At 44.0% G+C, this 24242-nt stretch overlaps 1 protein-coding gene across 5 annotated transcripts in view; it reads left to right on the top strand.

The window, feature by feature from the left end:
• The window catches only part of LOC137369733 (transcription initiation factor TFIID subunit 4-like), a 190562-nt gene that overhangs the window by 50952 nt on the left and 115368 nt on the right, over window positions 1–24242 (top strand). For all 5 annotated transcript variants that reach the window (XR_010975002.1, XM_068031115.1, XM_068031116.1 and 2 more), the window contains exons 7-10: window positions 5930–6139; window positions 6736–6871; window positions 8816–8927; window positions 18701–18870. Coding sequence is in view for 4 of the 5 variants with exons in the window: in XM_068031115.1 (XP_067887216.1) it covers window positions 5930–6139; window positions 6736–6871; window positions 8816–8927; window positions 18701–18870 (628 nt within the window). In the remaining variant the exon portion in view is untranslated. The remainder of the gene's footprint in view (window positions 1–5929; window positions 6140–6735; window positions 6872–8815; window positions 8928–18700; window positions 18871–24242) is intronic.

Consider the following 24242-nt stretch of genomic DNA (forward strand, 5'->3'; position numbering starts at 1 on the left):
TGTATCTGTCTAGATACATCTTAAAAGACGCTATCGTGTTCGCATCTACCACCTCCGCTGGCAACGCGTTCCAGGCACCCACCACCCTCTGCGTAAAGAACTTTCCACGCATATCCCCCCTAAACTTTTCCCCTCTCACTTTGAACTCGTGACCCCTAGTATTTGAATCCCCCACTCTGGGAAAAAGCTTCTTGCTATCCACCCTGTCTATACCCGTCATGATTTTGTACACCTCAATCAGGTCCCCCCTCAACCTCCGCCTTTCTAATGAAAATAATCCTAATCTACTCAACCTCTCTTCATAGCTAGCGCCCTCCATACCAGGCAACATCCTGGTGAACCTCCTCTGCACCCTCTCCAAAGCATCCACATCCTTTTGGTAATGTGGCGACCAGAACTGCACGCAGTATTCCAAATGTGGCCGAACCAAAGTCCTATACAACTGTAACATGACCTGCCAACTCTTGTACTCAATACCCCGTCCGATGAAGGAAAGCATGCCGTATGCATTCTTGACCACTCTATTGACCTGCGTTGCCACCTTCAGGGAACAATGGACCTGAACACCCAAATCTCTCTGTACATCAATTTTCCCCAGGACTTTTCCATTTACTGTATAGTTCACTCTTGAATTGGATCTTCCAAAATGCATCACCTCGCGTTTACCCTGATTTGAACTCCATCTGCCATTTCTCTGCCCAACTCTCCAATCTATCTATATTCTACTGTATTCTCTGACAGTCCCCTTCACTATCTGCTACTCCACCAATCTTAGTGTCGTCTGCAAACTTGCTAATCAGACCACCTATACTTTCCTCCAAATCATTTATGTATATCACAAACAACAGTGGTCCCAGCACGGATCCCTGTGGAACACCACTAGTCACACGTCTCCATTTTGAGAAACTCCCTTCCACTGCTACTCTCTGTCTCCTGTTGCCCAGCCAGTTCTTTATCCATCTAGCTAGTACACCCTGGATCCCATGCGACTTCACTTTCTCCATCAACCTACCATGGGGAACCTTATCAAACGCCTTACTGAAGTCCATGTATATGACATCTACAGCCCTTCCCTCATCAATCAACTTTGTCACTTCCTCAAAGAATTCTATTAAGTTGGTAAGACATGACCTTCCCTGCACAAAACCATGTTGCCTATCACTGATAAGCCCATTTTCTTCCAAATGGGAATAGATCCTATCCCTTAGTATCTTCTCCAGCAGCTTCCCTACCACTGACGTCAGGCTCACCGGTCTATAATTACCTGGATTTTCCCTGTTACCCTTCTTAAACAAGGGGACAACATTAGCAATTCTCCAGTCCTCCGGGACCTCACCCATGTTTAAGGATGCTGCAAAGATATCTGTTAAGGCCCCAGCTATTTCCCCTCTCGCTTCCCACAGAAACCTGGGGACTTGTCCACCTTAATGCCTTTTAGAATACCCAACACTTCCTCCCTCCTTATGCCGACTTGACCCAGAGTAATCAAACATCTGTCCCTAACCTGAACATCCGTCATGTCCCTCTCCTCGGTGAATACCGATGCAAAGTACTCGTTTAGAATCTCACCCATTTTCTCTGACTCCACGCATAACTTTCCTCCTTTGTCCTTGAGTGGGCCAATCCTTTCTCTAGTTACCCTCTTGCTCCTTATATATGAATAAAAGGCTTTGGGATTTTCCTTAACCCTGTTTGCTAAAGATATTTCATGACCCCTTTTAAGGATAGCTAGTTTCTTCCTCTGAAGGAAATAGGTTGGCTCTTTAAGAAAAATCTGAGTTTCATGATCACTTGTGGGGGGGGGGGGGGGGCGGGAAAACTAAAATCAAATTCTCTCACTGCCAGGATGAGGTTTGAACTGTTGGTCTCGGGATGATTCGTCCCAGCCAATGGATTGCTAGTCTGGGACCATATGGGGGAAGTGGGGGTGTTGGAAAAGCAGGTTGAATGGGTGAGTGGTTTTTTCGTTGGCTGCTTTTTGTTTTCAAAGTAATCGAGTGCCTCAGTACCTGTTCAAAAACAGTAGAGAGCACTGTTTGTACAGCTCACTGAGAATGGTCAGTGGTGTAAATCGAGTGCTGCTGCATGGTAATAATGAACATTCCTTTGTTTAACCGAGTGAGGCCTTTGACATCTCTGGTTTCTGTTGATGTAGGCTATCCACTTCAGTGGGGTTGGTATGAGAGTGAGAAAATTTTTTTTAAAAAGTCTTAATTTTGCATTTTGTCAAAGACTCCATCTAAATCTGAAAATGTGACTGTAGCTTAGAAGAGGTGCGAAATACAAAGCAGTGTAGCATAAATGTTTCTTGGTAACCTATACAAATACATTCACTCCTCATAGTTGTGTGGACTAGCTTTTGGCAACCAACTTAATGCACCTGTATATATTTTTCAGAACATGCTGAGGAAACTTAACCCATGCTAGGAACATAGGAACAGGAGTAGACCATTTAGCCCCTCGAGCCTATTCCGCCATTCAATGAGATCATAGCTGATCTGTATCTGAGCTCCATCCACCCAGCTTGGTTCCATATCCCTTCATGCCCTTGGGCTGGCAAATATCTATTGATCTCTGATTTAAAATTAATTGAGCTAGCATCTGCTGCTTTTTGTGCGAGAGAGTTCCACTCTTCTTCAACTCTTTGCATGAAATATTTCTTAACCCCTCTCCTGAATGGTCTGGCTCTGATTGTACTGTTAATTTCCATTGTCCTAGACTCTCCCACTAATGAAAAAAGTTTCTCTCCATCTACCCTATCAATTTCTTTTAAAATCTGAGGAAAACTCAATCAGTTTATTCCCTTAACCAGGGAATAAAAGGTGAGTTTATGTGATATCTCCTCATATTTTAACCTTTTGAGACCTGGTAACATTCTGGTGGTGGATGCGACTGCGAGATGATATGGACGTGACTAAGAATGTGCAATCACGTAAGCCCTTGGTGAAGTGCAGTCACTGTTATCCCTTGATGTGCAGTCATTGTTGTCTAAACTCAAAGCATCAGTCAGATTGCGCTCAGCATGTTCCAGCAAATATCAAGAGGTTTAATGTTGGGTGACCTGATAGAGGCCTTAAGATTTGAGAGGTTTTTTTGTATTCTTTCAAGTGACACGGATGTCACAGCGAGGTCAGCATTTATTGCCCCCTCTAATTGCCCTTCTAAAGGCGGTGATGAGCCACCGCCTTGAACTGCTGCAATCCATGTGGTATAAGTACTGTTAGGGAAGGGAGCGTGTTGTTAAGGAGGGTGTTCCAGGATTTTGACCCAGTGACATTGATGGAATAGCTATATATTTGCAAGGATGGTGTGTGGCTTGGAGGGGAATTTGTAGGCAGTGGTGTTCCCGTGCATCTGCTACCCTTGTTCTTCTAGGTGGTAGTGGTCACGGGTTTGTCAAGGTGAGTTGCTGCAGTGCATCTTGTATATGATGCCCACTGCTGCCACTGTGCGTCGGTGGTAGAGGGAGTGAATGTTGAAGGTGGAGGGTGGGGTGCCGATCAAGGGGGCTGCTTTGTCCTGGATGGTGTCGACCTTCAACTTTGAGAGTTGCACTCATCCGGGCAAGTGGAGAGTATTCCATCACACTCCTGACTTGTGTCCTGTAGGTGGTCTGACGGGGGCCATGGAGACGGTGGTTCGTGGTAATGTCACTAAACTGGTAATCCAGAGGCTGAGTCTAATGTCCTGGGGACAGGGGTTCAGATCCCATCATGGCAGTTGGTGGAATTTAAACTCCATTCATTAATTAAAAAAATATGGAATTAAAAGCTAGTCTCAGTAATGATGCTGTGAAACTATCATAAATTGAATGAACCAGATGGATTTTTACAACAATGTCCTTGAGGGAAGGAAATCTGCCATCCTTACCTGGTCTGGCCGACATGTGAATCCAGACTCCCAGCAATGTGGTTGACTCTTAACTGCCCTCTGAAATGACCTAGCAAGCCACTAAGTTGCCAAAAGCAATTAAGGATGGGCAACAAATGCTGGCCTTGCCAGCGATGCCCTCATCCCATGAAAGAAAAAAAAAGCTTACACTTGGCGATGATATTTCCACTTTCTGATGAGTCCAAAGTCCATAAATGAGTTGGTCACTGAATAAATCCAGTAAGGAATTCAGGAGAAGCTGCTTTACACAGAGAATGCTGAGAATGAAAAACCTGCTTCTATGTGGAGTAGTTGAGAGGAATTACATAGATGTATTTAAGAGGCAGCTAGAAAACATGAGGGAGAAAGGAATGGAAGATTACGCAGATAAGGTCAGATGAAGTGGGGTGGGAGAAAGCTTGCGTGGAGTAAAAATATTATGTTTGGACCATCCTGGGCCAAATGACCTGTTTCTGTGCTGTGAACTCTGACATCTCCTACAAAAAGCTTCATCAATGACCTTTCCTCCATCATAAGATCAAAAGTGGGGATGTTCACTGATGATTCAGCACCATTCGTGACTTCTTGGATACTGACACAATCCGTGTCCATATGCAACAAGACCTGGACAACATCCAAGTTCGGGCTGTTAAGTGGCAAGTTACATTTGGACCACACAAGTGCCAGGCAATGACCATCTCAAGCAAGAGAGAATCTAACCATCACCCCTTGATGTTCAATGGCATTGCCATCACTGGGTCCCCTACTATCAACATCCTGGGGGTTGCCAATTGACCAAAAACTGAACTGGACCAGCTACATAAATACTGTGGCTGCAAGAGCAGGAATTGTGTGTTGAGTAACTCACCTGACTCCCCAAAGCCTGTCCACCATCTATAAGGCACAAGTCAGGAATGTGATGGAATACTCTCCACTCGCCCAGATGGGTGCAGCTCCAACAACACTCAAGAAGCTCGACACCATCCAGGACAAAGCAGCCCCATCCACCACCTTCAACATTCACTCCCTTCACCACCGATGTACAGTGGCAGCAGTGTGTACCATCTACAAGATGCACTGCAGCAACTCACCAAGGCTCCTTTGACAGCACCTTTCAAACCAGTGAACTCTACCACCAGTTCATCAATTTTGATGAAAGGTCACAGACCTGAAACATTAATTCTGTTTCTCTCCCCACAGATGCTGCCAGACCAGCTGTGTATTTCCAGCACTTTGTTTTCGTTTCAGATTTCCAGCATCTACAGTATTTTGCTTTTATTTAAATCTCAGAAAATGTTTTAATAATCCTAGTTTTTGTTCTGCTTGATAGTGGTGCTTAGAGGGATCTTGAAATATTCTTCTAATTCTCAGGTTTTATTAAATAATAGTTTACCAGCCTTCCACTGCCCACCCAGAATCTAATCCTTACCTGCCTTTCCATTTGTGGAGACTAAATTCAGGACGGAGATCACATAGAATGTACAGCACAAAAGCAGGCCCTTCTACCCAATTGGTCTCTGCTGGCATTTATGCTCCACGCCAGTCTCCCCTCACACTATATTTACTTCATAATGCTATCAAAATATCTTTCTGTGCCCTTTCTCATGTGATTATCTAGCTTCTTAAGCGCATCTATGCTATTCACCTCAAGCACTCCGTGTGGTAGTGAGGTTCACGGTGATGCTTGTTAGGCAGCTTCGTGATGGATGCGGAGGTGTGAGGAAACTGTTCTAACATTAAAACAGTTATGGAAGATGATGAGCTGCCCCTTCTGCCATCTAAAACTCATTTTGTTTGCTTACTTAATAGATGAAAATTGAATAACTGTCAGGTTTTCGCCTCTGCACTTTCGATGTGCATTTTGGATGTTGGGTTTGTTGAGAAATTTGTAGTTTTGTTCACCTATCTTGGCTGGAAAGTGATCTGTTTTAAGTAAGATAATTGAGTTAATATTGTAAGAATTCAATTCTAGAACTCTTGCATTGTTTAGAACATTCCACAATGATTCCATTAGAGGAAAACAATTCTGCAAACTATTTGTGTATTAATTTTTCCCTAGCGAAGTTTACCTGCCTTACGGAAGTTGATGCCGAACTCCCAGGCTTTCATTCAACAGTGCCTACAGAAACCTGCAGCTCCAGCTGCTACCCTTGCAGCTGTATCTGGAGCATCGAAACAAGCCAACCCAGGGCAGGTGACGAAGACTATCACAGTAACCAGTGCTACACAGCAGGCAAAAGTCCTGCAGAGCTTGTCATCACCACAGATGGTAAGAAACAACCATATTACTATTATACACCAACACCTGAAAATGGTGGTGGTGTTGGGAATCAAATCTGATTATATAGACCAATGTGACAAATTTCTATCTTCTTTTAAGGTAATTTACACAAGAACCAGAGGGCGGTGGTGGTCGGAATTTTTTTACACTGAATTGTTGTGATCTGGCATGCACTGCCCAAAAGGGTGGTGGAAGAAAATTTCAGAAGGGAATTGGACATGTATTTGAAAAGGAGAAACCTATGTCCTTTGGGAAAGAGTGGGGTGGTGCGACTAATTGGCTAGCTGTTTCAAATAGCTAGCATAGGCATGATGGGCTGAATGGCCTCTTCTGTGCTGCATGATTTTGCTTTTACGTAAGGTAATCTGACAGATTTTTAAAACTGTTTTTGCACAGACTTCATGTCAGCCAAAATATGAACTATTGAGAATATGAGATGTGATTATTGTGCCAGACACCTGGATTTCCTTGTTAAAGGAAAGTTACGAAAGGCATGAGGAGCTTTATATAAAAAGAACATTTACGCACAGCAGCTGGACCAAATTTGTCTGCTTTCTACCAGTTATAATTTGCTTCACTTGCAGGCCACTCAACAGTCTGGAGTACTTACCAAGTCACAAGCAAGCACGCTGCCTAGAACTCAAACAGTGACTTTGCAAAGACCCCCAAACCATGTTGTTATTCCTCTATCTCAAAACCAGGTCAAAGAAGTTCAAACTAGTAAGTACATGTGCAAACCTAGCTTCCAAATAGCAAATAAATGACATTTGGTTGGTGATGGTGTCATTTTTCTAAACTCATTAATTTGACAAGCATGTCACACGCTCTTGAGCTGTTTTTGCTGACAGCTAGATGTGTTGCTTTAAAACCTGATTGGGGATAAAATGAAAGCTAAATACTTCTTCCATGATTGAGTGGTTCTTTAATGCCCCAACTTGTGGTTTGTCATGGCCTTGTGTGTGTTGAGCTTGGCCTCCTCACAGTTTTTGAGTTTCTTAACTCTGCTGCGTTGTTAAGAGGCATTGAGTAAGTGTGACATTGACTGTGGCCTTGGAGTTAGCTGCTCGTGGCTGCTAATAACATAGCTTGGAATGGACTAAAAAAGAATAAAGGGGTGGAGGCATATAAGCATACACTTGCTAATTTCTTTTCGAACCCTGGCACCCCTGAGTGATTTTATTTTTGTCTGTTCCTGACTACTTTGCACTTTAATGGTGGTTTGAAAGCTTTTCCTGTTGCTGATTTTAACTTTCAAAAACTTCTTGATTCCAAGAGGATGTCAAGGCCTTGGGAGAGGCTGCCGAAGATATTTACCAGAATGGTACCAGAATTGAGGGACTTCAGTTAGGTGGAGAGACTGGAGAAGGTGGGATTATATTCCTTAGAGCAGAGAAGGTTAAGAAAAGATTTGATAGAGATGTCCAAAATCATGAATATGTTTCCAGTGTCTGAAGGCTCACTAAGAGGCCACAGAGTTACGGTGATTGGCAAAATAACCGGAGGCAACAGAAGGAAGTGTTTTTTTACACAGCGAGTTGTTGTGACGTGGAACACGCTGCCTGAAAGGGCAGTGGAAGAAGATTCAGCAGTAACTTTGAAAAGAGAATTGGATAAATACTTGAAGCGGAAAAAAATAATAGCGGGCTATGGGAAAGTGCAGGGGAGTGAGATTAATTGGATAGTTCGTTCAAAAAGCCGGCACAGGACAATGGGCCAAACGACCGCCTTCTGTGGTGTATGTTTCTGTGATCTGTATCGGCAGTTCCAGTTAAATTCAGAACTGCAAGTGCAATCAATCGCTATCTGAATTCAGACACGCATAGCAGTCGTCACAGCATTTGTTCTGCTAATAGTTTTCTTTTAATTTGTAGATCTGACTGATCGCTTATTAACCATCTTGTAGATAATAACACATGATTAGCAATCCAAGTTAGGAAGTGCACCTCATTCATACAGATACTGTTCAATTGAATGTAAAATAGTTGACATCGCAATGCAACACAGTGATCACTGAAATGTAAATGTTATGAAAACTAATTGGTTGCGCTGTCACTTAAGGTGCGCAGAAATATTCCATCATTGCCAAACTTATCCTGTTGAGCTTCAGCAATGGCTCAGTGGGTAGCAGTCTCGTCTATGAGTCAGGAGATTGTGGATTCAAATCCCACTCCAGCAACTTGAGCACAACATCCTCCCAGTGCCCGTACTGATGGAGTGCTGCACTGTTGGAGGTGCTGTCTTTTTAATAGGTTAAACTGAGGCACCCCCTCTGTCCATTAAATGGATATAAAAGATCTCATGCCACTATCTAAAAGTTCTTGCCAGTGCTCTGGCCTGAAACAGATTATCTGGCTGGTTGGTTGTCTGCTGTTTGTGGGATCTTGCTATGTGCAAATCAGCTGCTGCTTCCCCTATGTTACAATGCTGACTACACTTCAAAAATTATTTCATTGGCTATAAAGTGCTTTGGGATGCCTGAGGTTGTCTAAGATGCTGTATCAATGTAAGCGTTAATTTAGAAAACATTTCACCTTTATTTATTAGTACATTATATCTCATTTTGTCTAAAGTGTGAAACTATACAAGTATAATAGTAGACTGACAATTTCCTCACCAGAATACTGTTAACTTCTCAAAGGAATAAACTTGGTTTTCTATAATCAGGTGCTGCAACTTCGGTTACAAAAGTAACACTCGCACAAATGAACAGGAATGTTCTCCTTCAAGCCTCATCTGGTCAAATAATCAAACAAGAATTTGGAGGCAGTACCTTCAGGTAAAAACTGTTAAGAGAATTGCCACAAAAATGATCATTGCATGTACAAAAGCCTGTAATAGAATTATGCTTTTAGTTTCACACTCTTAGTCGTATCAAAAGTTAGAATGGCCTGTGTAGGTCCCACGTGACCATTGTAGTTGAGTAGAGTGTAACAGCTAGCTGTGTATACCCTTCGGATATAATGAAACCTGGTTCAACAAGACTCTCGCAAATGATGGACAACCATAAAATGCAGGCACTTACTGACCGTCCCAAATCTCTTACATAGTCTAATGGTGACTATGAAACCGTTGTCGAATGCTGTAAAAACCCATCTGGTTCACTAATGTCCTTTTTAGGGAAGGAAATCTGCCATCCTTACCTGGTCTGGCCTACACGTGACTCCAGATCCACAGCAATGTGGTTGATTCTTAATGCACTGAGATGGCCACTCAGTCCAAGGGCAATTAGGGATGGGCAATAAATGCTGGCCTAGCCAGCGATGCCCACATCCCATGAAGGAATTTTTAAAAAAAAACTTAGTCTCCCCCTCGTTGTCGTCAGCTGTCCCTCAATTCAAGGATGACGTCTACTCAAGGTCGAAAGTTTCTGCCATTGGTGGTCTTGTGACTGAACAGGCCAACTCTCAACCTGCAGATCTCTACGCACAAGTGGCAGGATATCCCACGAAGTAGCGGGATTGGAGGGCAGGAAGGTGAAAATATTTACTTAAAGATGGCTAGCACTTTTAAGTAAGTTAAATATCATTTAGTAGTCTGCGGTCCAGATCTTCCCTGTGTCTTCCTCCCCACCCTGCGCATGCACGCACCTCTCCATGTTGAAGCAGCAAATAATAGGACCTTGGGCAGCACTCGAAATGAAAGCACAGTGTGTTTTACATTGCAGTGTTTATGGAATTGCCAAGTAGAGGCCTGGTGAAGAGAAATGAGCCCCTACATCCAGAATTGGTGGTGGTGGTTAGAGCACCTGTATACACTTCTGGCTTGTATATCAGCAGGGGAGCAGAATCTTAGAGACCAAAATTCCTTTCACATAATGAAAGCCGTTCTTTTAGCCAGCTGTGCTTGTGGTGGTCTGCATCGGCCCTTTGAAAACTATAAAGTACATCCAGCACTTTTAAACTGTGCATGTGTTTCTGATCACTTGCAATAGAAATGGTTTATTTAATCTCTAAGTATATGAAGTAAAATAATAGAACATATGGAATTATACAGCATTTCTTGGATAGAAGTATTCTTTGAAAAACTTGCCCATAGAACCATCTTCCGAAGACCTGTATGGATGAACCCAAAGTAATGTGGATACATGTGCAATTTCAGACGAGGAAATTTACCCTCTGGACATCAGAAGAGCTTCCCTGCTCCTCTTTGTCATAGGATCTTTTATCAGAGTAGGCAGATGAGGCCTCAGTTTAACACTTGGCCCCTTACGACACAGCAGGAAGCCATTCAGCCCATCGTGTCTAGACAGTTAGTCTCACTGCTCTTTACCTATAGTGCTGCAAATTTCTCCTTTTCAAGTATTTATCTCATTGAAACATAAATTCTGAGAGGGCTTGACAGGGTAGATGCTGAGAGACTTTCCCCTGGCTGGAACACAGTCTCAGGATAAGGGGACGGCCATTTTCTTTACTCAGAGGGTTGTGTATCTTTGGAATTCTCTACCCAGAGAGCTGTGGATGCTCATTGGTTGAGTATATTCAAGACAGAGATTGATGGATTTTTGGGCACTAAGGGAATAAAGGGGCCTGGAATAGGGCAGGAAAGTGGATTTGATGTAGATCAGCTGTGATCATTGAATGGCGGAGCAGTTTTGACGAGCCATGTGGCCTACTCCAGCTCCAACTCCTTGTGTTCCTATCAGTATTGAGGTATTTAAGAAGATTAAAGGAGTTAATAGGATAGATAGAGAGAATCTATTTCTTCTGGTGGGGTGAGTGGGGGGGTCCAAAACAAGGAATGATCAAAATTAGAGCTAGGCCATTTGGGGCTGATGTCAGAAAACACTTCTTCACACAAAGGATAGTGGAAATCGGGAACCCTTTCCCCTGCCCCAACAAAAAGCTGTCGATGCTGTGGCTCCGTTGAAAATTTCAAAACTTGAGATTGATAGATTTGTTTGGATATGGGCATTAAGGGATATGGAACCAAGGCAGGTAAATAGAGTTAAGATACAGATCAGCCTTGATTTAATTGAATGTCAGAACAGGCTCAAGGGGCAGAAGGGCCTTTTCCTGATCCTACACAACACTCCCACCTTGTGGAAGCTGTGCATCTGTTTCAGCTGGTGCCTCTTTTTGTATATACAAAGCTATTGATGGAAGTATTGCCTTTTGCAAACAAACTGTTAACTTGATACACGTGCGTGCTACAGACTGGCAGTGGTAGATGTTCTGTGTAGTGGCTTGGTTGGCTCTGGTTCCATGCAGAATCTTTATGTTGTGGTAAACAACAGCCCTTTGGGAAGAGCTGTGTTCATTCCAGATTATCCTGTAGCAGGAGATGCAGCTCTTGACGGGCCTTTCATGAGGCAGAGGTGACGAGGACCACTGGACCCAAGCAGTCTATGAACTCTGGTCCTGATGACTGTGGACTAAAACTCCTGTTTTTAGCATCTGCGTTCGCTGTCACTCATGAACTTGTCATTGTTATCAAGATCACGCAGTGCTATGTTAAACCCCCAAAAGGAATTCCATCTTGCTTTGTACGGTGGAACTTAAATATGAGCAGCAACTATAGAAAAGTGAAGAGACGGTCTGACTGAGAAAGTGACAAGTGGCACCAAAGCCAAACTACAATCCAAGGAGCAAAATGTAATAACACGAGCAGCAACAATAATTTTCCTTTTTTAATAAATATAACCGAACAGGCCAGGACATTGGACCTTGTACACCTGTTTAGCATACTCAAACCAGCTACCAGCAAGGCTTTGCATCAGTTGCAGAGCTTTGTACAATAAACTGCTTTACCTGATGTCAATAACTTGCATTTATTGTAGTGCTTTTAACGGACGCCAATGTCTTGAGATGAATCTGATGGGAGCGTCTTGACTGTAAATTTATTTTTAATGAGTTAATTTTGCTCAGCTGTTTTTTTTTCTAAAGAGTTTAGTCAAAACAAAAGAGAACAATTCTCTTGACCTCCTGCCTCCTGTGGTGGGGGAGAGAGAATTTTCAAATACTATTCAAAGAAGCCAGTAGTCCTTCAAGCACCTTTTGCGTTGTGTTTGGAAAGCCATTGTTCCAATTCACACTGTCATAGTTCTATTTAGTGACCAGAAACTGAACTGGACCAGCCGTGTAAATGCTGTGCCTACAAGAGCAGGTCAGAGGCTAGGAATCCTGCGGCGAGTAACTCACCACCTGACTCCCCAAAGCCTGTCCACCATCTACAAGGCACAAGTCAGGAGTGTGATGGAATACTCTCCACTTGCCTGGATGGGTGCAGCTCCAGCAACACTCGAGAAGCTTGCGCCATCCAGGACAAAGCAGCTCGCTTGATTGGCACCCCATCCACCACCTTCAACATTCACTCCCTCCACCACTGATGCAGTGGCAGCAGTGTGTACCATCTACAAGATGCACTGCAGCAACTCACCAAGGCTCCTTCGACAGCACCTTCCAAACCCGCAACCTCTCCCAACTAGAAGGGCAAGGGCAGCAGATGCATGGGAACACCACCACCTGCAAGTTCCCCTCCAAGTCGCACACCATTCTGACTTGGAACTATATCACGGTTCCTTCATTGTCCCTGGGTCAAAATCCTGGAGCTCCCTTCCTAACAGCATTGTGGGTGTACCTACAACCCAAGGACTGCAGCGGTTCAAGAAGGCAGCTCACCACCACCTTCTCAAAGGCAATTAGGGATGGGCAACAAATACTGGCCTCGCCAGTGATGCTCACATCCCACGAATGAATAAAAAAAAGGCTGTGGTTCAGTGGGCAGCACTCTCTCACCTGAACCAGCATGTTGTGGGTGCATATCCCACTTCAGAGACGTGAGCACAAAAATCCAGGCTTACAACGACCAAAGAACAGTACAGCATAGGAACAGGCCATTCGGCCCTCCAAGCCAGCGCCGATCTTGATGCCTGCCTAAACTAAAACCTTCTGCACTTCCGGGGACTGTATCCCTCTATTCCCATCCTATTCATGTATTTGTCAAGATGGCTCTTAAACGTCTCTATGGTACCTGCTTCCACCACCTCCCCCAGCAGCAAGTTCCAGGCACTCCCCACCCTCTGTGTAAAGAACTTGCCTCGCACATCCCCTCTAAACTTTGCCCCTCTCACCTTAAACCTATGTCCCCTAGTAACTGATTCTTCCACCCTGGGAAAAAGCTTCTGACTATCCACTCTGTCCATGCCGCTCATAACTTTGTAAACCTCTTATCATGTCGCCCCTCCACCTCCGACGTTCGTGAAAACAAACCGAGTTTATCCAACCTCTCCTCATAGCTAATGCCCTCCAGACCAGGCAACATCCTGGTAAACATCTTCTGTACCCTCTCCAAAGCCTCCACGTCCTTCTGCACGCAATTCAGTCCCAGTGCAGTACTAGGAGAGTGTTGCACTGTCAGAGGTGCCATCCTTCGGTTGAGATGTTAAACCAAGCCCTGGTCTGCCACCTCAAGTGGATGTAAAAGGTCCCATGGCACAATTTCACAGAAAAGCAGTAGAGTTCGCACTGGTGTCCTGGCTAATATTTATCCCTCAATCAACATCTCAAAAAGAAATAATCCAGTCATTGTCCTATTGTTTGTGGGAGCTTGCTGTGTGCAAATTGACTGCTGTGTTCTTTACATTACAACAGTGACTACATTTCTAAAGTACTTCATTGACTGTAAAGCACTTTGGGATGCCATGAAAAGTGCTGTCGAATTGCAAGTCTTTAATTTGTGTGCTGCAATAAAGGATTTTCTCTACTGTGACATCACAATGTAAAGCATTTTTCAAAGCTGTTGAGGTAACTGAACAGGGGACATTGGATAGGAATATTTGTAAGTTGCATGATTTTATTTCTAATTATTAAGCAGCGCTGTAATGCCAGGCACGGTTTATTTCTGAACTTGTGCCTTGCAGTTGACAGTCACAAACTGTAGTTCTAACTGATTTCCAGAATTGATGTTTATTGACTACAGTTATGTTGGCTGCATATGTAATAGTGGTGGTAAGTTCTCAATCTATAGTCCCACCATTCTAATTCTCCAAACTTAAGTTGTATTGTTCAGTTTTAGCATGTGTAGAATACTTCACATGCCTCACGTATCCAGCTGTTAAGCATATGTGCTTTCTAAATGGAGGAATAGCATAGAAAAGCAAGGAAGTTATGCTAAAACTTTATAAGTCACTAGTTATGCCTTAGCTTGAGTATTGTGTTCAATTTAGGAAGGATGTCAGGCCTTGGAGAGGGTGCAGAGGAGATTTACTAGAATGTTACCAGGGATTAGGGACTTTATGTGGAGAGACAAAAGTAGCTGGCATAATTCTCCTGGAGTGGAGAATGTTGGTTAGCATGTTTCCATCTATGAAAGATGATGGATACACAGCAAGCAATCCACTTATTAAAATTTTATTTAGAGATACAGCACTGAAACAGGCCCTTCGGCCCACCGAGTCTGTGCTGACCAACAGCCACCCATTTATATTAATCCTACATTCACCCCATATTCTCCACCACATCCCCACCATTCTCCTACCTACATTAGGGGCAATTTTCAATGGCCAATTTACCTATGAACCTGCAAGTCTTTGGCTGTGGGAGGAAACCGGAGCACCCAGTGGAAACCCACACGGTCACAGGGAGAACTTGCAAACTCCGCACAGGCAGTACGCAGAGCTGAACCCAGATCACTGGAGCTGTGAGGCTGCGGTGCTAACCACTGTGCCGCCCCGGTGGGGTGTCTTTTCTTGGTGCACCTTTGCTGATGGCTGTGAAGGCCAATCCTTGACAGGCAGGTTCTGTGCAAGTGCTGCATGTAAAGCTGCCAATTGACCCTGTGAGTTGTTCTTGACATTGGCGCCTGTTGCCAAGCTGCTGTAGCCACTGCTTAGTGTACACCAGTCCACAGGATGTGTTGCCGTTTCCCTCTTTCACCAGCTAGTGACCCCCAGGTGCAATAGTCGACATTTAGGGTGGTCTTGTCATACTTGTAAGCATCCATGAAACAAAACTTTGTGTGCCCCACTGGTCGTCTGGCCCCGGCTACCTGACCATACCAAAGGTCCTTGGATATGGGACCATCTTCCATCCTGTGGATGGAGAAGGGAGCATTTACCAGGGGTGTTCAAAATTATGAGCGGTTTTGATCGAGTGAATAGGAGAATGTTTCCAGTGGCAAGGAGAGTCAGTGACCAGAGGAGACAGATTTAAGGTAAAAGAATCAGAGGAGAAATGACAATTTTTTTCATCTACACAGCAAGTTATGATTTGTATGTACTGCCTGAAAGAGTGGCGGAAGCAGATACAGTCGTAACTTTCGAAAGGAAATTGGACAAATACTAGAAAAGGAAATACTTGAAGGACTATGGGGATAAGAACAGGGGTGTTGGCTAAATTGCATATCTCTTTTGGAACGAGTGTGATGGGCTGAATGGCCGCCTGCTGTGCTGTATAGTTATGTATTTATGGTAAATTATATTGAGGGGAGGATAAAATCTGTAGTTTATGCCTTGTAGCAGAATAACTGAAGTTGGATAACATTGCACGGTGTATTAGGGTTGGAATAGATTGATATCTGGTTGATTTCCTTTGAATCCCTTGATTGTGTTATATCTTTGTAATACACTCCATAATTAGCCTGGTGTTGATGAGGTATTGGGCTTTGTGAATACTACACCCGAACAAACACTTCAGTTTGAATGCAAACTTAGCAAATCATGGAATATTGGCTTTGTGCCATTGGAACATGTAGGGAACTAGTTTTGAGATTTAGAGGCCCTTGTAATGTTCCCAGCTGTTTCTTTTTTTAAAACTTGTACAGCTCACTGCCTCAATTTCCAAACTTACTAATGAGTGCAATATCCAAATGTGAGAATATGGAACTCGCTAGCACAAGGAATATTTGAGGCAAATAGTATAGAGAGGTTTAAGGGGAAGCTAGATAAGCACATGAGGGAGAATGGAATAGAAGGATATGTTGATGAGGTGAAATGGAGCAAGGTGAGAGGAGGCTCGTGTGGGGGTTAATCATTCAGGACTGAGATGAGATGAAATTACTACACTCGGGGTTTGGAATTCTCTACCCCGGAGGGTTGTGGATGCTCCATCATTGAATACATTTACGGCTGGGATAGCTAGATAGATGTTTGGTCTCGCAGGGAAGAAAGGGATATGGGGAGCAGGCAGGAAAGTGGAATTGAAACCCAAGATCAGCCATAATTGTTTTGAGTGGCAGAACAGGCTCGATGGGCCATATGGTCTACTTCTCCTTGTTCTTGTGTGTGGAGCTTAAACATTAGCATAGACAAGATGGGCCAAATAGCCAGTTCCTGTGCTATAAAATTCTGTGTAATTCATCTGTACATTTCTGCCATGATGTAAAAATATACCTCCTGCATCTGAGTTGCTACTTTTACTTAGTGTGATTTTAAAGTGTAATGAATGAATGACATAATTACAATCCTTGTGGGTACCAGTCACCATTGCTGCATCATTGAGGTCAGTACATATTTTGGGCTATAGGGCTACCTGGATAAATTTTCTCCTTCTCTTTCCCCCATCTCCTATTCATGTTTGGTTATTTTGAAGCGTTTCTTGAAATGGAACATAGGATGTACAGCAAATGGAGCTGCTGAAAAATAATGCTACACTGTGACCAACCACTAAGAGGTGCCACAGTATCCAGTGATAAAATTTTCTACATTACATGAGTGAAACAGTCGGGCGCCACTCAACACTTTTCAAGAACAGATGCTAAAGGTCTGTTTAGAAACCCAGAGGGAGGTGAGAATTTTTTTTACTCGGCAAGTAATGATCTAGAACACATTGACTGAAAGGCTGGTGGAAGCACATTCAGTAGAAACTTTGAAAAGGGAATTGGATATTTCCTTAAAGGAAACATTTGCAGGGCTGTGGGGACAGAGCCAGAGGGAGTGGGACTAATTGGATCGCTCTTTCAAAAGCCGGCTTAGGCTTGATGGGCCGAATGGCCTCCTTCGGTGCTGTATGATTCCATAACGCAACATATCCTTCTAGACTTATTGAGTTCAAGTTCAATTTAGAAGTCAATATTAATTTCACTCGCATTGTTAAAGTCTGAAAAACATTATATTTAACAACATAGCTGTTTGTGGAGGGCAACTCCACCAGATGGGCTGCTGAGGTTAAAACTATTACCTAACTGGTACCAAACTGCAGCATATGGGACAACAATGTTTGTGGTGACTCCAGACATAGAACAAATTAATAGATTCCCTTGATATTTACTCACAAGTGAGCCCCTGTGGCCCCTTCTGTCCTCTCACGTGGATGTAAAAGATCTTCTGGCACTATTTTGGAGAACAAATGTGCTGACCAATACTTAGCCCTCAAATAACATCACTAAAATAGATTATCTGGTCATTATCATGTTAGTGTTTGTGGGAGCTTGCTGTGCACAAATTGGCTGCTGCATTTCTACATTGCAACAGTGACTACTCTTCAAAAAGTATCTAATTGGCTGTAAAGTGTTTGGGACACTAAGGTCATGAAATGGTGCTACATAAAAGCAAGTCTTTTAAGGCAATCCCAAGGTACTGATTTAGCCTGACTTGTCTGCTGTGGCTCTGTGGGTAGCAGTCTTGCCTCAGTCAGAATGTTGTGGGATCGAGTTCCGCTCTTTAGACTTGAGCACAAACAAAATCTAGTCCGACATTCCAGTGCAATACTGAGGGAGTGCTGCGCTGTTGGAGGTGTGTCTTTCAGATGAGATGTTAAACCCAAGTGCCTGTCTGCCGCCTTGGGTTCATATAAAAGCTCCCGTGGTAATGGTTTGAAGAAGAGCAGGGGAGTTATTCCCATTGTTCATACCAATATTTAACCCTCAATCAACATCACACAGATTATCTGGTCATTATTGCATTGCTGTTCTTGGGAGCTTGCTGTACACAAAATGGCAGCACTTCAAAAGTACTTCATTGGCTGTAAAGTGCTTTGGGACGTGCGATGGTCATGAAAGGCCCGATGTAGATACAAGTCAGTCAGTCTTTTGATTTTTTTAAAATTATGAATGGGCTGCATACAGTCCATGTGGGGAGAATGTTTCCACTTGTGGAAGAATTCAAAATGAATCCAAGATAATTACTAATAAATTTAATAGGGGAATGAGCAGAGTGGTTAGAATATGGAATGAAAACAAGAAATGCTGGCAATACTCAGCAGGTCTGGCAGCATCTGTGGAAAGAGAAGCAGAGTTAACGTTTCGGGTCAGTGACCCTTTTTCGGAACTTCTCGTTAGAATATGGAACTTGTTACCATAGTAAGTGGTTGAGGGAAATAGCTTAGATGCATTCAAAAGAAAACTAGATGAGTATGTGAGAGAAAAGGCAAGAGAAAGATATGCTGAAAGGCTGGGATCAGGCTGATGGAATGGGAGGGAACTTGTGTGGAGTAAAAACACCACAGACAGGTTGGGCCGAATGGCCTGTTTCTGTGTTGTATGTTTTATGTAATTCTTTGCATTTTTCATCACAAATGGGGCCAACTGTTGAGTTTGAAATTGTAGTCTCCTTTTAAGTATGTGGTTAATAATGGCCTTCTCCCTGACGCTACTAAATGTCTTTTAATTCTCCAGGGACGAGGATGACATCAATGATGTGGCCTCCATGGCCGGGGTCAACATCACTGAAGAGAATGCACGCATCCTTGCAACAAACTCGGAGTTGGTGGGCGCTATAATCCGGTCCTGTAAAGACGAAGCATTTCTCTCCTCCGTCTCCCTGCAGAAAAAAACTTTAGAAATAGGTAGGTGTCTGAGTCCCATCGCAACAGCTCAATTTTTAAAAGATGTAGCTGCTAAGAGTCATCATCACGAGTACAAGAACGGGCAGTACAAAGTTCGGCTGCCTGTTGGACAATTGACTTCAGTGGAATGGGGTTGGGGCTGGCTACTTCATGCCTTTTGTTACCTCCAGACACAACTATTCCAAGGCTGGCGGCCTGCCCTGTACTCTCCATAAACTTGAGCTCATCTATGAACTCTGCTGTTTGTATCCTAATTCGCACCAAGTCCCATACTCCCATCAGCCGCTGTGCTTGCTGACCTACATTGGATCCCAGCCTGGCAACGCCTCAGTTTCAAAATTCTCACCCTTGTTTTCAAATGGCTGCCTGACCCATGCCCCTCACTATCTCTAACATCCTCCTCCAGCCCTACAACCCTCTGAGATCTCTGCACTCCTCCAGTTCTGCCCTCTTGAGCATTCCTGATGTCTAATGCCCCACCATTGGCTGCTAAGGCTCTAAGCTCTGGGATTTCCCTCACTAAGCCCCTCTCCCTCACTCCACCCCCCCCCCCCCCACCCCTTTTGACCTTAAAACCTACCACTGTCCCAATATCATCTCATGTAAGTAGTGTCAAATGCTGTCTGTAACGCTCCTATTAAGTGGCTTGAACCATTTTTTTACTAGGTTTAAAAGCTCTATATAAAAGTGAGTTTTTGTGGATACCGTTTTAAAACCGAAGACTCCTTTAATTTGGCATTAAATTGGGTGCTGAAGGCAGAGGCCGTGGGGGTAACTGTTAACAGGAAAAAGGAACGATTCATGCCCATTAAGAGGAGAAGACATGAGATATTGACGTTCTTGATGTATAGAACTGCAAACAAATCCCCTCTAAAACACAAAACATTTAACTTCATTAATTTTTGGACATTTCCTGGAGGCCTGTTTTTCAGTGTATTTGGAGATAGTGACTAGGTTTGCAAGTCTGACTTTAAAAATATCTTTCACCTACTTTGCAAAATGATAATGTCCCAACGTTCCACCAATCATGTGACCTAATTAAGTAAAAGTAATAGTTTCGACTGCAACTGCTGACACGTAATGCAAGTGCCAAAATAGTTTATTTTGCATCTCTACTTATTTTTTTAAATGGCTTGATATGGCAAGAGAGTTCTCCTCAGCGTTCTGACCAATATTTATTCCTCAACCAACGTCACTTAAATTAGATTATCTAGTCGTTATCACGTTGCTGTTTGTGGGAGCTTGCTGTGCACAAAGTGGCTGCCACGTTTCCTACATTACAACTGTGACTGCACTTCAGAAATACTTCATTGGCTGTAAAGTGCTCTGTTGTGTTTATCTAACTTCCCCTGAAATGTAAGTGTGCTATTCGTCTCAACTACTCCTTGTGGTAGCGAGTCCCATATTATAACGACTTTTTGGATGAAGATTTTTTTTGCGCATTCTTGCGATGAGCATCGCTGGCGAGGCAAACATTTATTGCCCATCCCTAATTTCCCTTGAGAACATGGTGGCGAAGTGGTGTTTCTCCCTATTGGAGTTATTCGCGACTATCTTAAATACATGGTCCCTAATTCTGGCCTCTCCACGAGTGAAAACATGTTCTCTACGACCACCCTATCAAACCCTATGGGGTCACCCCTCAGTCTTCTCCTCTTCCCTCTGGAGGGAAGAGGCGCAGCCTGTTCAGTCTTCCATGGTGGGTATAACCTCCCTCCTCTAGTATCATTCTCGTAACTATTGTTTCCATTCTGCAGTGCCTTGATATGCTTTTTATATCCTGCACTATTTATACACAGTGCACATAAATATCAATTTTCCAAAGTGTAAACACAAAATGCTGGAAACGCTCAGCAGGTCTAGCAGCATCTGTGAAGGGGGAAGCAGAGTTAACATTTCAGGTCAATGACATTTCATCAGAGGGAGACCATGTCCATCCCATTTCCCCACTTCTCCCTCCCTCCCAGAACCATGATAGGTTCTCCTTGTCCTCACCTTCCACTCCACCAGCCTCCGTATTCAATGGATCCTCCTCCGCCATTTCCGCCACCACCAAATGCATCTACCCCACGCCCCCGCCCCCCCCCCCCCCCCCACTGCCCGTTCACCCTCCCCTTTCAGCATTTTGAAGGGACCGTGCCCTCCATGATAACCCTAGTCTACTCCTCGATCGTCCCAACACCCCTTCCCCTTCCCCTTCCCGTGGGTTTCCATGCAAGTGCAGGAGTTGCAATACTGCTTCCAGGTGAAAGAGCGATTTATGTGTATTTCTTTCAATTTAATATACTGTATTCGCTGTTCAGAATGTTGCCTGCTGTACACTGGGGAGACCAAACGCAGATTGGGTGACTGCTTTGCAGAATACCTCTGTTCAGTCCACAAGTGTGACCCTGAGCTTCCGGCCGACTGTCATTTAATTCTTCAGCCTGAGGAACAGAAACTCATTTTTTGATTAGGCACTTTAGAACATAGAACATTACAGCGCAGTACAGGCCCTTCGGCCCTCGATGTTGCGCCGACCTGTGAAACCATCTGACCTAAACTATTCCATTTTCATCCATATGTCTATCCAATGACCACTTAAATGCCCTTAAAGTTGGCGAGTCTACTACTGTTGCAGGCAGGGCGTTCCATGCCCCTACTATTCTATGAGTAAAGAAACTACCTCTTACATCTGTCCAATATCTATCACCCCTCAACTTAAAGCTATGTCCCCTCGTGTTTGCCATCACCATCCGAGGAAAAAGACTCTCACTATCCACCCTATCTAACCCTCTGATTATCTCATATGTCTCTATTAAGTCACCTCTCCTCCTCCTTCTCTCTAAAGAAAACAACCTCGAGTCCCTCAGCCTTTCCTCGTAAGACCTTCCCTCCATACCAGGCAACATCCTAGTAAATCTCCTCTGCACCCTTTCCAAAGCTTCCACATCCTTCCTATAATGCGGTGACCAGAACTGCACGCAATACTCCAGGTGCGGCCGCACCAGAGTTTTGTACAGCTGCAGCATGACCTCGTGGCTCCGAAACTCGATCCCCCTACTAATAAAAGCTAACACACCATATGCCTTCTTAACAGCTCTATTAACCTGGGTGGCAACTTTCAGGGATTTATGTACCTGGATACCAAGATCTCTCTGCTCATCTACACTACCAAGAATCTTCCCATTAGCCCAGTACTCTGCATTCCTGTTACTCCTTCCAAAGTGAATCACCTCACACTTTTCCGCATTAAACTCCATTTGCCATCTCTCAGCCCAGCTCTGCAGCCTATCTATGTCCCTCTGTAACCTACAACATCCTTCGGCACTATCCACAACTCCACCGACCTTCGTGTCATCTGCAAATATACTAACCCACCCTTCTACACCCTCATCCAGGTCATTTATAAAAATGACAAACAGCAGTGGCCCCAAAACAGATCCTTGCGGTACACCACTAGTAACTAAACTCCAGGATGAACATTTGCCATCAACCGCCACCCTCTGTCTTCTTTCAGCTAGCCAATTTCTGATCCAAAGCACTAAATCACCTTCAACCCCATACTTTAGTATTTTCTGCAATAGCCTACCGTGGGGAACTTTATCAAACGCCTTACTGAAATCCATATACACCACATCCACGGCTTTACCCTCATCCACCTGTTTGGTCACCTTGTCAAAAAACTCAATAAGGTTTGTGAGGCATGACCTACCCTTCACAAAACCGTGCTGACTATCGCTAATTAACTTATTCTTTTCACGATGATTATAAATCCTATCTCTTATAACCTTTTCTAACACTTTACCCACAACCGAAGTAAGGCTCACAGGTCTATAATTACCAGGGCTGTCTCTACTCCCCTTCTTGAACAAGGGGACAACATTTGCTATCCTCCAGTCTTCCGGCACTATTCCTGTTGACAATGACGACATAAAGATCAAGGACAAAGGCTCTGCAATCTCCTCCCTGGCTTCCCAGAGAATCCTAGGATAAATCCCATCTGGCCCAGGGGACTTAGCAATTTTGGAAAGTGTGAAAATAGATAACACCTCCTCCTTGTGAACCTCAATCCCATCTCGCCTAGTAGTCTGTATCTCAGTATTCTTCTCGACAACATTTTCTTTCTCGACTGTAAATACTGACGAAAAATATTCATTTAACGCTTCCCCTATCTCCTCTGATTCCACACACAACTTCCCACTACTATCCTTGATTGACCCTAATCTAAATCTAGTCATTCTTTTATTCCTGATATACCTATCGAAAGCCTTTGGGTTTTCCTTGATCCTATCCGCCAATGACTTCTCGTGTCCTCTCCTCGCTCTTCTAAGCTCTCCCTTTAGATCCTTCCTGGCTAGCTTGTAACTCTCAAGCGCCCTAACTGAGCCTTCACGTCTCATCCTAACATAAGCCGCCGCCTTCCTCTTGACAAGCGCTTCAACTTCTTCAGTCAACCATGGCTCCCTCGCTCGACAACTTCCTCCCTGCCTGACAGGTACATACTTATCAAGGACACGCAGTAGCTGCTCCCTGAATAAGCTCCACATTTCGGTTGTGCCCATCCCCTGCAGTTTCCTTCCCCATCCTACGCATCCTAAATCTTGCCTAATCGCATCATAATTTCCTTTCCCCCAGCTATAATTCTTGCCCTGCGGTATATACCTGTCCCTGCCCATCGCTAAGGTAAACCTAACCGAATTGTGACCACTATCACCAAAGTGCTCACCTACATCTAAGTCTAACACCTGGCCGGGTTCATTACCTAGTACCAAATCCAATGTGGCATCGCCTCTGGTTGGCCTGTCTACATACTGTGTCAGAAAACCTTCCTGCACACACTGGACAAAAACTGACCCATCTAAAGTACTCGAACTATAGTATTTCCAGTCAATATTTGGAAAGTTAAAGTCCCCCATAACAGCTACCCTGTTACACTCGCTCCTGTCGAGAATCATCTTCGCTATCCTTTCCTCTACATCTCTGGAACTATTCGGAGGTCTATAGAAAACTCCCAACAGGGTGACCTCTCCTCTCCTGTTTCTAACCTCGGCCCTTACTACCTCAGTAGACGAGTCCTCAAATGTCCTTTCTGCCGCTGTAATACTCTCCTTGATTAACAATGCCACACCCCCCCCCTCTTTTACCATCTTCTCTGTTCTTACTGAAACATCTAAATCCCGGAACCTGCAACATCCATTCCTGTCCCTGCTCTACCCATGTCTCTGAAATGGCCACAACCTCAAGATCCCAGGTACCAACCCATGCTGCAAGCTCACCACCTTATTCCGGATGCTCCTGGCGTTGAAGTAGACACACTTTAAACCAAGTTCTTGCTTGCCAGTGCCCTCTTGCGTCCTTGTAACCTTATCCCTGACCTCACTACTCTCAAC

The sequence above is a fragment of the Heterodontus francisci genome, chromosome 5 (assembly GCF_036365525.1).
Source record: "Heterodontus francisci isolate sHetFra1 chromosome 5, sHetFra1.hap1, whole genome shotgun sequence".
Lineage (NCBI taxonomy): Eukaryota > Metazoa > Chordata > Chondrichthyes > Heterodontiformes > Heterodontidae > Heterodontus > Heterodontus francisci.